The sequence below is a fragment of the Dendrobates tinctorius genome, unplaced genomic scaffold (genome assembly GCF_039654945.1).
Source record: "Dendrobates tinctorius isolate UK_male_01 unplaced genomic scaffold, ASM3965494v1 ptg000030l, whole genome shotgun sequence".
NCBI lineage: Eukaryota > Metazoa > Chordata > Amphibia > Anura > Dendrobatidae > Dendrobates > Dendrobates tinctorius.
Window position 1 is genome coordinate 6,549,104 of NW_027361698.1, and position 14,885 is coordinate 6,563,988.

General features: G+C 41.5%; 1 protein-coding gene across 6 annotated transcripts in view; it reads left to right on the forward strand.

Annotated features, from left to right (window-relative positions):
• The window catches only part of NPNT (nephronectin), a 148,801-nt gene extending 139,513 nt beyond the window's left edge, over positions 1-9,288 (forward strand). For 5 of the 6 annotated variants that reach the window (XM_073571824.1, XM_073571827.1, XM_073571826.1 and 2 more), the window contains 2 exons: positions 3,500-3,759; positions 5,163-9,288. In XM_073571824.1, the coding sequence (XP_073427925.1) occupies positions 3,500-3,759; positions 5,163-5,255 (353 nt within the window). In that variant the 3' untranslated portion in view covers positions 5,256-9,288. The remainder of the gene's footprint in view (positions 1-3,499; positions 3,760-5,162) is intronic. The other variant, XR_012231508.1, reaches the window with a different exon arrangement.
• Positions 9,289-14,885: the final 5,597 nt, after the last annotated feature.

Here is a 14,885-nt window from a genome sequence, read left to right on the forward strand (position 1 = left end):
GATGACTAGATTATGGCCCGATGCTATCGCATCGGGAGGATGCGATAGCATCACACCTCTTGCCATGTTAACCCTCAACACACACACTCCTCAACACACACTCCTCTCACCTTTCACCATCTCCACTCACTCTTTCACTTCACATACGACCCCTTCTCTCACTCCGTCTCTCATACTCACGCCGTCATCGCCGCTGCTCCACGATCCCCGACATCTTCTTCCGCCGGCGCCATCCTGGATCCAGACGTTGTCCACGCCGGCGACATGTTCTTGCGGCGACGCCATCTTGAGTATCGTGAAATCCCGCGATAGTCAAGATAGCGTCACCGGAAGAACATGTCGCCGGCGTGGACGACGTCGGGATCCAAAATGGCGTCGGCGAAATCTCGCGAGTTTTCGCCGACGCCATTTTGGATCCCGACATCGTCCTCGCCGGCGACATGTTCTTGCGGCGACGCCATCTTGACTATCGCGGGATTTCGCCGATCCAAAATGGCGTCGCCGCAAGAACATGTCGCCGGCGTGGACGACATCGGGATCCAAAATGGCGTCGGCGTAATCTCGCGAGATTTCGCCGACGCCATCTTTTTGGATCCCGAGTCGTCCACGCCAGCGACATGTTCTTGCGGCGACGCCATCTTGAATCTCGCGGGATTTCACGAAATCCAATATAGCGTCGCCGCAAGAACATGTCGGCGGCCTGGAGAACGTCTGGATCCAGGATCGCAGCGGCGGAGGAAGATGTCGGGGCAGCGACGATAACGGTGTGAGTATGAGAAACGGAGTGAGAGAAAGGAACGTATGTGGAGTGAAAGAGTGAGTGGACGTGAGTGGAGGTGAAAGGTGAGAGGAGTGTGTGTTGAGGCGGTGTGGTGTGTTGAGGGTTAACGTGCGTGTGTGTGTGGTGACGTCACCGGTTACAACTGGACGGAAGTTGTTACAACCGGAAGCTGGTTAGGGCATTTATTATTATAGATGATGAGGAAGAAGCCGTCTGTTGTTGGCGGTGATGGCGTGTAGAGGCTTCTTCAGCCAATGTAATAGATTTAGAGTTAGGGGATTCGTGTGTGAGACGACGGCGTTTATAAGCCTTAATCTTGTCAAGTCGATGCTGTTTTTCCTCAGGAGTCTCATTAGCACGGCGTTGTTTTTGTCGTAGTGCTAAAGCTGCTTTCCTTTCACTGGCATTGGCATACTGTGCATCGGTATTGAATGGTGGTATTGATAGGGCAGAAACAGATTGCTGATTAGTTATGTCAGTGAACGGCATATGGGATGAAGTGTAGCAGTAAATTGTTCCACATGCTGATGTGGAAACATCCTGTTGTGAGTCTAATAATAATGATGAGGAAGAGGCCGTCTGTTGTCGGCGGTGACGGCGTGCAGAGGCTTCTTCAGCCAATCTTATGGATTTAGAGTTAGGGGATTCGTGTGTGAGGCGACGGCGTTTATAAGCCTTAATCTTCTCAAGGCGATGGTGTTTTTCCTCAGGAGTCTCATTAGCACGGCGTTGTTTTTGTCGTAGTGCTAAAGCTGCTTTCCTTTCACTGGCATTGGCATACTTTTTGTTATGACTCATGTTGGCACAGGTAAAGGAGTCTATTTGGCAGTTATCTGGCAGTGAAGATGGCGTCCTGGAGTATTGTAGAGTAAACAGATACTAATTGACCCTGTAATTGCCCAGCAGTAGTTATGAAGTGGTAGTGGCAAATTGGCCCTGTAGTTAGACACCGGCAGAGGAGCAAGGCAGCAGTAGTTATGGCGGTACAGGCAAATTGGTCCAGTAATTAGACACCGGCAGTAAACAGGCATAGGACCAAGGCAGCAGTAGTTATGGTGGTACAGGCAATGCCAAGCGTCCGCACAGCAAGTCGGCGTGAGGTAAATGACGCAATTTCACGAATGCAAGATGGCGTCGGCGGACGTCGTTAACACCTCTTGCCATGTTAACCCTCAACACACCACACCGCCTCAACACACACTCCTCTCACCTTTCACCTCCACTCATGTCCACTCACTCTTTCACTCCACATACGTTCCTTTCTCTCACTCCGTTTCTCATACTCACACCGTCATCGTCGCTGCCCCGACATCTTCCCCCGCCGCAGCGATCCAGGATCCAGACGTTCTCCAGGCCGCCGACATGTTCTTGTGGGACGCCATCTTGGATTTCGTGAAATCCCGCGATATTCAAGATAGCGTCGCCGCAACAACATGTCGCTGGCGTGGACGACATCGGGATCCAAAAAGATGGCGTCGGCGAAATCTCGCGAGATTACGCCGACGCCATTTTGGATCCCGATGTCGCCCACGCCAGCGACATATTCTTGCGGGACGCCATCTTGGATGTCGTGAAGTCCCGCGATATTCAAGATGGCGTCGCCGCAACAACATGTCGCTGGCATGGGCGACATCGGGATCCAAAATGGCGTCGGCGTAATCTCGCGAGATTTCGCCGACGCCATCTTTTTGGATCCCGATGTCGTCCACGCCAGCGACATGTTGTTGCGGCGACGCCATCTTGAATCTCGCGGGATTTCACGACATCCAAGATGGCGTCGCCGCAAGAACATGTCGGCGGCCTGGAGAACGTCTGGATCCTGGATCGCGACGGCGGAGGAAGATGTCGGGGCAGCGACGATGACGGTGTGAGTATGAGAAACGGAGTGAGAGAAAGGAACGTATGTGGAGTGAAAGAGTGAGTGGACATGAGTGGAGGTGAAAGGTGAGAGGAGTGTGTGTTGAGGCGGTGTGGTGTGTTGAGGGTTAATATGTGCATGTGTGTGTGGTGACGTCACCGGTTACAACTGGACGGAAGTTGTTACAACCGGAAGCTGGTTAGGGCATTTATTATTATAGATTGCTGCTGAAACATAGAGACACAATTCTAGTGACAAAGGCCGAATATAGTTACGGAGTTATTAGAAAGGCTTCATACTAGACTAGGCTAGATACTTTGTTAGTGCCTCATATGTGATAGCTACAGATCAGCAGTTTTTAACCTAAAGTTCAGGAATCAAATTATGGGTTATAAAGACATTTAGAGGTGTCCCCTGCCATTTCCGTTCTAAAATTGCATTATGTACTGCCACCTCATAAATTATATACTAATCATATTAAAATGAAATTATTTATGACATGTTCCCATTTCCATTTCATTATATTTGCAGCGGCATACTTCATTTACTGATAACACCGGAGCTAATAAAGTTAATAAAGACTTGTGCATTGTTAATGGGAAAGCCAGCGTAAGTCACTGACTTCATTTAGGTTCTGGATGAAAATGAGCGACTTGTGGGTATTTGTCTTTTTCGTAAGTTGTTTCCAAATTGCAGAGGGCTTTATCTGTCTATTCCCAATAGTCTTAGCGAACATTTCCTAATTCCACTATATGGCGCATATTAGAATGGAATGAAATCTATAGCGTTAAGTCATTTTATTAGACAACTCTAATTTATTGCTCTTCTTGAAATGTCATGATTATCATTGCTCTCTTTAGGGGGAAAATATTTAACAGTCATGGAACCCAAGGGAACCTCTGGAAAGGTAGCACGGCTGGTCCTTCCACTAGGACACCTTTCGTTTTCTGGAGACCTCTGCCTGTCATTTAAAAGCTTAGTGTCTGGAGAGGGTTCTGCTAAGCTTCAAGTGTTTATTAGACGATTGGGTGTTCGTGGTCCTGCTGTGTGGGGAAAAAATGGAGGTAGTCATAAATGGGGCGAAACATACATCACTTTGCCTGGGGCAGGTGTCAAAAGTGTAAGTAGACTTATTATAATTATTTCTCATTTTGTTCTCCAAACCGTCCACATATTATATTCAGATCTTATAGGTAAATGTTTATCAGTGCCAAAGGTGTTAAAAATTATGCTGAAAGTAAAATTAAACTTCAGAAAAGTATTTTTTAGAAATATAAGTGATCAGTTACAAAGTTTGTGGTGAAAGTTGACATCAGTATGACTGTTAAAAAATCCATCTTGGGTGTTTTGTTTTTTTCATTCCCTTGTTAGGGATCATAAATGTATGTATGTATGTATGCAAAAAAAAATCCAGGAAGTGGTGCTTAAACTTCAACTTTTATTGTCAGTCTATTAAAATCCAAGAATTAGGAGTCACTGGCGCGTTTCAGATATACTTCCTTATTAATGCAATGACTGTGTTTACTGTTCTGGCCTCTAGTGTTTAGGGACTTTAATTTATGGGGTTTCAGAATTTGGGAACACTATATTTGGCTTTCCAACCATAAAAATAGGTTGCTGAAACCCTACTTTCCTTTTAAGGAAAGTCCTAAATAAAGGGAAAAAAGGAAAAAATTAAGATGTTAAGATGACACCTAAATGATCATACTACTTATACACCTGACACATAAACAATACTCCAAAAATCCAGCAAATCAAAGTATTGATTAGATCAATGTTTACACATATGATCCTCATAAGGAATAAATAATAAAGTTGCGTAAAAATATAACAATAGCAAATCAGATGGGTAATAGTCAACAGTTGGTGCCTGTATCATTAAATCTCCCAAACATAACTTTGCTTAAGAGAAAACAACCAAAACGTTTTCCCTAATTTACAAGTATTAGCATATTGTCATCACTTTTTGACTGGTGGGAATCTGACAGCCTTAGGGTTTGCACCACTGTTTTTTATATTGTGGCTCTCTCTAGTTATCCTCACGTTGTCTTAAATGCAGAGAAAAAAGTTAAAGAGGTTTCTGACCCTTCATTCTCAGAATCAAAGACCGCCAGCAATCTTAATGTTGAAGCACATCCTAAGAACATAAAATACCTGTAAATTATTGAAAAAAAATTCAATTTTTGCACTTCTCATTAAATAGAAGATTAACCCAATGCAGTGCAAGAAGTGTCTAGTGTGTTTCCCACCAGTTCTTCTTCCAGGGACCTTTTTCTGTAGAATTCCTGAAGAGATACTTTATGGCTTAGAATCATAGTTAAAGACTATATGCACCTTTGCTACAGATATTTGCATTGGTCCAATGCGTGTAAAATAGTAAAGTAATTCAGCATAGTGCCATGGTTACCCTTTGTGTCTACAGCTCCTATGCTGAATCATGTGTCTCCTGTGTAGTTTGTCTGTACAACTACATCTGTTCATTGCTCCTTGGTGACCTTCTGTCTGATTTTTTTTCTTTCACAGATTGTCTTTAAAGCAGAACGAGGGAAAGATGGATCAGGACAAGTTGGACTTGATGATGTTAGCCTGAAGAAGGGAACTTGTGCTGAAGCTTAAAACTGTAGCTAAAGTTTGTGACAACCCACCATGCGAGAGGGGCGCGAAAAGCTTGCTGTGGGACTTCAAGAACTCATATACACAGAAATGAAGAGCTGAGAAGCCCCGCATTCTCTTCTCATAGGATGACAACGGGCACAAGGACTTTCTCCCAGAAATCTGTTTCCAGACAATATTTCTTGCTTCCTAAAACTGTTGATACAGTGCCAAAGAACTTTATTTGAGAAAAGGACTTGAAGAAAATAAAAAGGAGCATGTCTGGTCTGGCGCAGAGTTAATTCTTGAAATACGTGTGTGCCCGAGCTTCTGAAGGCTGAGAAGACGTTTAATCACTTTTGCCAAGTCAAACTCTACTAAGAGTGGAGCTGAACGCTTTGTAAATGTGTCTTGTGTACCTATGTATTTATCAGAAGATTAGTACTCCACGACTAATATAATGGGTATGGCATCTTATTTAATTATGTTGAATAGCTCTTAAGGTCAAACACCTCGTCACGTCCCCGAGTCCTTATAAAGAACACAAATGGTGCTTATTAGTAGGCTTTGTTGGCCACATAGAACATGTGGAAGTTTATGTGAAAAGTAAATATATTAGAATTGTTCTTTTAGCATGATCTATATATATATGTACATTTTTACCTACAAAAAGTGTTTAAATATTATTTTTGTATTATATATAATGCTGGGTCAGTGATGTATTTTTTTTGCTATTTGGTTTCCAATGTAAGAAGATACTGAACTCCATCGTTAATGGAGATTAAATGCTTATTTCATTATATAGAAAACAAATCTTGAGTCTTGCCGAGTGGGTATGACGTATCTAAATTCTGACTATGTTACTGTTTGTACAAGTCCAACTGACTGTTATTATACTATATTCAGGAAAAAGGCGTACAGAACATCTAATGGATTATTATAAAAAAAAAAAAATCTATATTTTAAATCCTGGTAAAACCTCAAGGACCAGTTATTATTGTCCCACTATTTCCTTGGGTGGTGGTATTAATATATCTGACCAAGAACAATTTTCTCAATTTTCTAACATGTGAGATGTAAATGTTTTTGCTCCATATTACAAAATGTATGGTTTTTTTACAGTTACTAGCCTGATTTTGTAGCAGTAATTGTGTCTAAAATAATCCTAAGAAACAATATTTTTTTCCATTACATTTTTCACATTTAGGTAGATCATTAAATCAAATGGATGCCGCTCTCATAGTAATAATGCTGTACTATAAATGCTATGAAAGAAGTTAGCAGGTATAATATATTGTGACTGATAGTGTTTGACTGTTTTAGAAAATTATTTTCAAACCTGAAGGTACATCTCTCACTCGTTCTATCAACAGGTCATTGATTGCAACTGAGAGAATTCTTCACTTCACCTGTGGTGGCGCTGCATGTAATGGCCCTTTCACATTGATTTTTTTGCTACATTCAGTGGTCCGTGAGGGCTTAAATTCAAACTACTCCGCAAAGCGGGATTCGGTCATATATGCCTATTGGAAGTAGTAGACTATATCTTGGTGCCCATCTCCAACAGGCGTATACGGCTGAAAATGATGCACGACATAGCACACAGGGACTCTGTCTGCATCATAATAGTCAATGTTCCATCGCTGCATACTTCCAAATCCCATTTTGCGGGAGGATTCGGACATAAGCCCTGACGGTGCCACTGAGTAGGGGAAAAAAACGCAATGTGAAGGGGTCCTACTGTTGGATTCTACTATAGATTACATCTCAGCAGCAGATCACACTGTGATCAGCTTATCATCAAGGTACTCTTCTCACAAAGAAAGGGATTTTAATATTGTAGCAGTATAGTTACAGTAGGGAAAAAAGTATATAGTCAGCCACCAATTGTGCAAGTTCTCCCACTTAAAAAGATGAGAGAGGCGTGTAATTGACATCATAGGTAGACCACAACTATGAAAGTCAACATGAGAAAACAAATCCAGAAAATCACCTTGTCTGATTTGGCAAGATTTATTTTGAAAATTATGGTGGAAAATAAGTATTTGGTCACCTAAAAACATGCAAGATTTCTGACTCTCACAGACCTGTAACTTCTTTAAGAGGCTCCTCTGTCCTCCACTCAGTACCTGTAGTAATGGCACCTGTTTGAACTTGTTATCAGTATAAAAGACACCTGTCCACAACCTCAAACAGTCACACTCCAAACTCCACTAAGGTGAAAACCAAATAATTATACATCAACTGTGAGAGACAGTATAAAAAAAATCCAAAAAATCACATTGTATGATTTTTACATAATTAATTTACATATTATTGCATGAAATAAGTATCTAATACAATAGAAAAGCATAACTTAATATTTGGTGCAGAAACCTTTTGCAATTACAGAGATCAGACGTTTCCTGAAGTTCTTGACCAAGTTTGCACACACTGCATCAGGGATTTTAGCCCACTCCTTCTAACAGATCTTCTCCAGATCTTTCAGGTTTTGGGACTGTCGCTGGGCAACACTGAGTTCCAGCTCCCTCCAAAGATTTCTATTGGGTTCAGGTTTGGAGACTGGCTAGGCCACTCCAGGACCTTTAACTGATTCTTACGGAGTCACTCCTTAGTTGCCCCTGCTGTGTATTTTGGGTCATTATCATACTTGAAGACTCAGCCACGACCTATCTTCAGTGCTCTTACTGAGGGAAGGAGGTTGTTGGTCAAAATCTTGCGATACATGACCGCATCCATCCTCTCTTCAATACGGTGCAGTTGTCCTGTCCCCTTTGCAGAAAAAGACCGCCAAGGTATCTTCAAATTGAGAAAAAAGTATGCGGCACTCACCATGGCATGTTGAAGTGAAGTCCTTTATTGCATGACTTACATATCAGATGGCAAAGTGCAAAGGTATGCTGAGGTGTTACCACGCTTCAATGGATTCAGACCCCCAAGGTATGCTGTTTCCCCCACCATGCTTCACATTTGAGACAGTGTTCTTGGGTTTGTACTCATCCTTTGTTTTCCTCCAGCACGTTGAATGGAATGGATACCAAAAAGTTCCATTTTGGTCTCATCTGATCACATGACCTTCTCTCATGCCTTATTTGGGTCATTAACCTGGTCACCCCGTGTAGTTCTGGGTTGATTCCTGACCTTTCTCAGAATCATGCTTACCCCACGAGGCAAGACCATGCATAGAGCCACAGACCGAGGAAGATTGGTAGACATCTTATGTTTCTTCCATTTTCTAATACTAGCACCAACAGTTATTGCCTTTTCAGCAAGCTGCTTGCCTAGTGTCCTCTAGCTCATCACAGCCTGGTGCAACTCTATAATTTTGCCCCTGGTGTCATTAGACAGCTCTTTGGTCTTGACCATGGTGGAGAGGTTGGAGTGTGATTGATTATGTGTCTTTTATACAGGTAACAAGTTCAAATAGGTGCTATTATTTCAGGTAATGATTGCAGAGTAGGAGGGCTTCTTAAAGAAAAACTAACAGGTCTGTGAGAGTCAGAATTCTTGCTGGTTGGTAGGTGATTAAATTCTTATTTCATGTAATAAAATACAATTTAATTATTTAAAAGCCATACAATGTGATTTTCTAATTTTTATTATTTGATTCTGTCTCTCACAGGTGAAGTGTACCTACAATAAAAATTACAGGCCTCTCCATTCGATTTGTTGCAAAATCGAAAGTATAACAAATTCTTATTTTCACCACTGTATATAAGCCTAAGAACCACCAGGATCTAAAATGGAAGTATTCAAGACAAAAAAATTGTTGTGCCGCCCAGGTTTCTACAAGGCGTATGCAGACAATTCAATTTTACACACCTGACAAATTGTAATAATTGAATTTGTATCCTATTTAATATTGATCTGTATCGTGACAGGTCACTGCTGCCTGATATTACATTTAAAAAAAAAATTATTTCTTTTTCAATATTGAATACATTTGTGTTTTTTAGTCATCTGACATTCCGAGTTCAAAGATATGCACCACAAGGATTCAATAAAGAGACATGTTTGTATAGCCCAAACTTGTAATAAAAGTCATTTTCACATGTCATATTTACTTGTGGGTTTTTCTGGAATTTTGAATATGTGTTGTTAGAATATGTTTTATTTGTCTGACAAACTTGGGTTGCCCTAAAGTGCAGTTGCTAATAATAATAATGTAAAGACTGGGGCCACACACAATTTCGGCAGCTTCAGAAACACAGTCCCAGTCATTTGATATGTTTGTGATTTGTATCCTAATTTGTCCTTTCTTATTGATATTTTGATATGGGACAGCTAAATACAGGACCAGTTTTATAGAAACTGGGGTACTAGGAAATTGCAATTTTTTTAACATTTTTCCAAAACGTTTCAGCTTACATACTGCTGGATAACATTGCAACACCAAGAAGGAAAAGTCATGGAATTATGGAAATCACAGAATCAATAGCCTTGTTAATGATGACAATATTGAAACAAAAGTTTTAAAGCATCTCAATTTATTCAGTATCAAATATGAAATACAGACACTTACACACCTTGGCAAGTTATCAATGAGATTATTTACCCCTTCATGACAATTGCTATTAAAATTGCTGTTGTGAGAAGGCGCCTTCAAAAAACAGTTATGCTCAAAAGTTTACATACCCTGGCACAATTTTTACTTTCTTGGCCTTTTTTCAGAGAATATGAATGATAGCACGTGCTGGAAAGGTTGTGGGCTCATCGCCGGAGCCCGCAACAAACAGGGGAAGGCCACCTTAGACGTACAGTTGAATCCAGAAATTTCCATACACTATATAAAAAGACAAATATGCATGTTTTTCCACAATATCTAACATGAAATCAGAATATACCATTCCCATTTTAGGTCAAATAGGATTACCATAATTATTAATATTTGCCAAATGCAAGGATAATGAGAGAGAGAGAACGCTTTAAGGCATTTAGAATCGTAGAGTTGGAAGGGACCTCCAGGGCCATCTGGTCCAACCCCCTGCTCAAAGCAGGATTCGCTAAATCTTCCCAGACAGATGTCTGTCCAGCCTCTGATTGAAGACTTCTATTGAAGGAGAACTCACCACCTCTTATGGCAGCCTTCCACTCATTGATCACTCTGTCAAAAAGTTTTTTCTAATATCTAATCTGTGTCTCCTCCCATTCAGTTTCATCCCATTGCTTCTATTCTTTCCTTGTGCAAATGAGATTTGTCTTACTTACTGCAAAGTCAAAGGTTTACATACATTTCATTAATATTTGGTTCCATTGCCCTTAAACTGACCTGGGTGAAACGTTTGAGATATCCTTCCACAAGCTTCTCACAATAGTTGGACGGAATTTGGGCTCATTCCTACCGACAAAACTAGTGTAACTGATCCAGGTTTGTAGGTCACCTTGCTCGCACCTGCGTTTTCAACTTTGCCCATAATTTTCAATACGATTGAGATTAGGGCTTTGTGATGGCCACTCCAAAACATTGGCTTTGTTATCTTAAGCCACTTTGTTACCATTTTGGCAGTATGCTTTGGGTCATTGTCCATTTGAAAGACCCATTCTCGCCCAAGCTTTAACTTCCTGGCTGATGTCTTGAGATTTTGCTTCAGTATTGCCACATAATCTTATTTTCTCATGATGCCATCTATTTTGTGAAGTGCACCAGTCCCTACTGCAGCAAAATATACCCACAACATGATGCTCCCACCCCCGTGTTTCGCAGTTGGGATGGTGTTCTTAGGCTTACAAGCTTCTCCCTTTTGCTTCCAAACGTAATGATGGTCATTTTGCCCAAAAGTTCAATTTTAGTTTCATCAGACCACAGGACATGTCTCCAAAAATTACGGTCCACATTGGTGATAGAGTGTCACATGTCACCACAGCACATCCACAGAGGTGACAGAGCGTCACATGTCTCCACCTCACATCCACAGTGATGATAGCTTCACATGTCACCACATCACATCCACAGTGGTGATATAGACAGAGCGTCACATGTCTCCATACCACATCCACAGTGGGGATAGAGCGTCACATGTCTCCACCTTACCTCTGACATACAAATACTGGGAAGAGTCTATAGTTATGTAAATCTACATATATAAGTTATAATATACCTCAACTGCTGCAGAACCTCAGTCTATAGTGTGTATGGATGTGTATGTTGATGGATGGATGCATGCAGCACATTATACTCCCCTATGTAGAAGCCTTTTCCTTCCAATCAGCTGAGTCATTACCATGCTGCCTCCCACTGTGTGTAGCACTGGGAGGCCGGAGTAAGAGAAGGAGGGTCTGGCAGAGACTCGGGCGGTTACGACCAGTCTCTGCCAGACAGGAAAACTAGTCCGGGAGTGAGCAGCTCCTCTAGAATCAGGACAGAGCTGCTCACATGACTAAGTGTAATACCTAGGACACCATGCATAGTACTGACAGAAAGTATATTACACACTGTCAGCATTCTGCAGCCTAGGTACACACACAAATTATACAGAAAGCCCAGACAACCCTTTTAAGGGCTTACTGGCAGCCAAGCAGTGGAGAACTTCGATGCCTGCAATGGAGCATTGTCTTACATAAAAATAATGGTTTTCTTGAAAGATGCAGACTTTTCTCTGTATCACTTCTTGAAGAAAATATCTTCTAAAAACTGGCAGTATGTTTGGGAGTTGACTTTGAGTCCATCTTCAACCAGAAAAGGTCCAACTAGCTCATCTTTAATAATACCAGTCCATAGCTATACCCCACCTCCACTTTGCTGGCGTCTGAGTCAAAATGGATGTATGTGCGAGTTACTTGGCACTGAATCACTTCTTCAAAAATGTAACAGTGGCAGATGTGTGTTTTGGATCATTGTTATGTTAGAAAAGTGCATGTCTTTCAAGGGTACAGCGTGACAGTAAAAACACATTTGAAAGGTTGACTCACCAAAACCCTGACTAATGCACTAGCATGATGCAGCAGACATCCATTGATAAAGGCTGGGGCAGCACAGGTGCAAACTACTGATGAGAATAGCCAGTAACCCAAGAGGGTCTGGCTGCCTAGTGGAAAAAATGCACACAAATAGGGCTTGCATAGGACATCAGTCACATAGATAAGTGTGGTGCAAAGTGTCTGAACAGCCTATTAATGACGCCCATAGTATTAGCAGGCGGGCTGCTCAGCACTATATATATGCATCACACAGAAAAAACCAAGCCAACATGAAGAGGTCTAGCTGCATACTGCAAAAATGATAAGAAGTGCAAAAAGATAAAAAGATGGGGTATTAGTTACTATTTTGGCCAAAGCAGATTAGCTCACAACCCAACGTCAAGGGTCCCCAAATTTTGTGAGTCCCTAACACTAAATCTGAGCAGCGCACATAAGGAAAAAATTCCCAAAAATTAAAAAAAACACATTTGAAAGGTTGACTCACCAAAACCCTGACTAATGTACTAGCAGGATACAGCAGACCTCCATTGATAAAGGCTGGGGCAGCACAAGTGCAAACCACTGATGGGAACAGCCAAGCTAGACCTCTTCATGTTAGCTTGGTTTTTCTGTGTGATGCATATATATAGTGCTGAGCAGCCCACCTGCTAATACTATGGGCGTCATTAAAAGGCTGTTCAGACACTTTGCACCACACTTATCTGTGTGACTGATGTCCTATGCAAGCCCTATTTGTGTGCATTTTTTCCACTAGGCAGCCAGACCCTCTTGGGTTACTGGCTGTTCTCATCAGTGGTTTGCACCTGTGCTGCCCCAGCCTTTATCAATGGAATTCTGCTGCATCCTGCTAGTGCATTAGTCAGGGTATTGGTGAGTCAACATTTCAAATGTGTTTTTTTAAATTTTTTGGGAATTTTTTCCTTATGTACGCTGCATAGCGTGACAGTAGCAACTTCTCTTTCAATATAGAGCAGTACAGCTGAGAGTTCATGATACCATCAATGAATTGTAGCTCCCCGACACAAGCAACACTAATGCAGCCCCACATAAGGATACTGCCACCACTATGTATCACTGTAGGCTCTATGTATTTTTCTTTGTATTCCTCACCTTTATGATGCCCCCATATGGACAAAGTACAATGACCTGGAGCGACAAGGACACCTGAATTAAAAGTACAATGTGTAGGTTCACATTCACACTGTGTCCATTAACAGAAAAACCTAGGATAGAAACAAAATGAGCAAATACTCTGCAGTAAGTAAATAAATAGTAATAGTGCATGTAAATATCATAGGGTACTTAGTTGACATTATTTTGACTTAAAAAGCGTAAAAGCCATCTGACTGCGACAATTGGTACCCAATCAGAATAATGATAGGCAGAGCAGACAGACATTCACTGGTATTTTGTAGTTTTGCAGGGGTGATGTCAAATGTCAGGATAAGATGTATATTATTGGGTGTCATTAGCATACAGATGGTACTGAAAACTGAATCTGCGGATAGGGGTGGTATACAGAGAAAAGAGGAGGGGCGGTGTAAAGAGAAAGAGGAGGAGAATCAGCACTAAACCCTGAGGAGCCCCAACACTAAGTGGATGTGGGGGTGGAGAAGCACTGGCAAAAGTGAATGAGCAATCAGAGTGTAAGGTGGAGAACCGAGAGAGCAATATCCTGTAGATAGAACAGAGCATTGTAAGACGGATTTGGTGATCCACAGTGTCACATGTTGCAGAAGAATCTAGAATAATCAAGAGGGAGTAGTGGCCACTAGACTTATCTGTCATTAGAGACTTTAGTAAGGGAAGGTTAAGTGTGGTGTAAAAAGCATATATCGAATTGTATCTGAGAGATAGCAGACTAGACAAGAGTAGTTCCAGGAGTTTAGGGCAGGATAGAGATAGGTCTGTAGTTAACTAAGCAGTTCTCATAGAGGGATTTTTTTCAGTAATTGATTTATAATGGGCTGTTTCAAAGATGATGGAAACATAGCTAATGAAAGAGAGTGGTTATATATTTTATTTAGGTGGCTAGTGACAGGGAGAGGGACTAGAGGAGGTGAGAGGGAATAGGGTCACTGGTGCAGGTAGTGTGATGAGAAAAAACAAGGAGCCTGGAAACTTTTTGTTCTTTGACCGGTTGAAAGAGAAAGTAAACTTGATGAAGTGTGGGAGGGAAGAGGATGCATGACACTGAGGGATAGGGAGACAATTTCTTGTTGGATAGAGTCAATTTTTTCTTTGAAATAACTTGCCAGATTGTTAATGTTGAGGTTGGTGATAGGGAGTGAAAAGTGTCAAAGTCTCGTTTAAGATTGTTGGATAGTGAGGTAATGATATTGGTGAAGTTGGCTTGTTTGGAGAGGTGAAAGGTACAGTAATATGTTTTATCCATAAACGTACAATAATATTTGGTCAAAAAGTAATTTTCTCTATCAGACATTCAGCACACCTAGAGTACAATTGGAGAAAATGTGTTTGCAGAGTGTATCAGGGTTACCATTGGCTATTCCAAGGTTTTCTGTGTGTAGGTGGTGGAGGTTCATCAAGGACACTTTCCAGTGTTTTATTATGGTGATTCAAAGCAGAGTCAGGGCACAAGGAGGATGATATTGGGGAGAATGATGACCGCAAATTCTTCATAAGTTGCTGATTATAGCACATAGATTACTGTACATGTGGTCTGTGGGGGTGTCCTGACTGGAGCGATGGTTTTTCACAGAGAAGGAAAGAAGA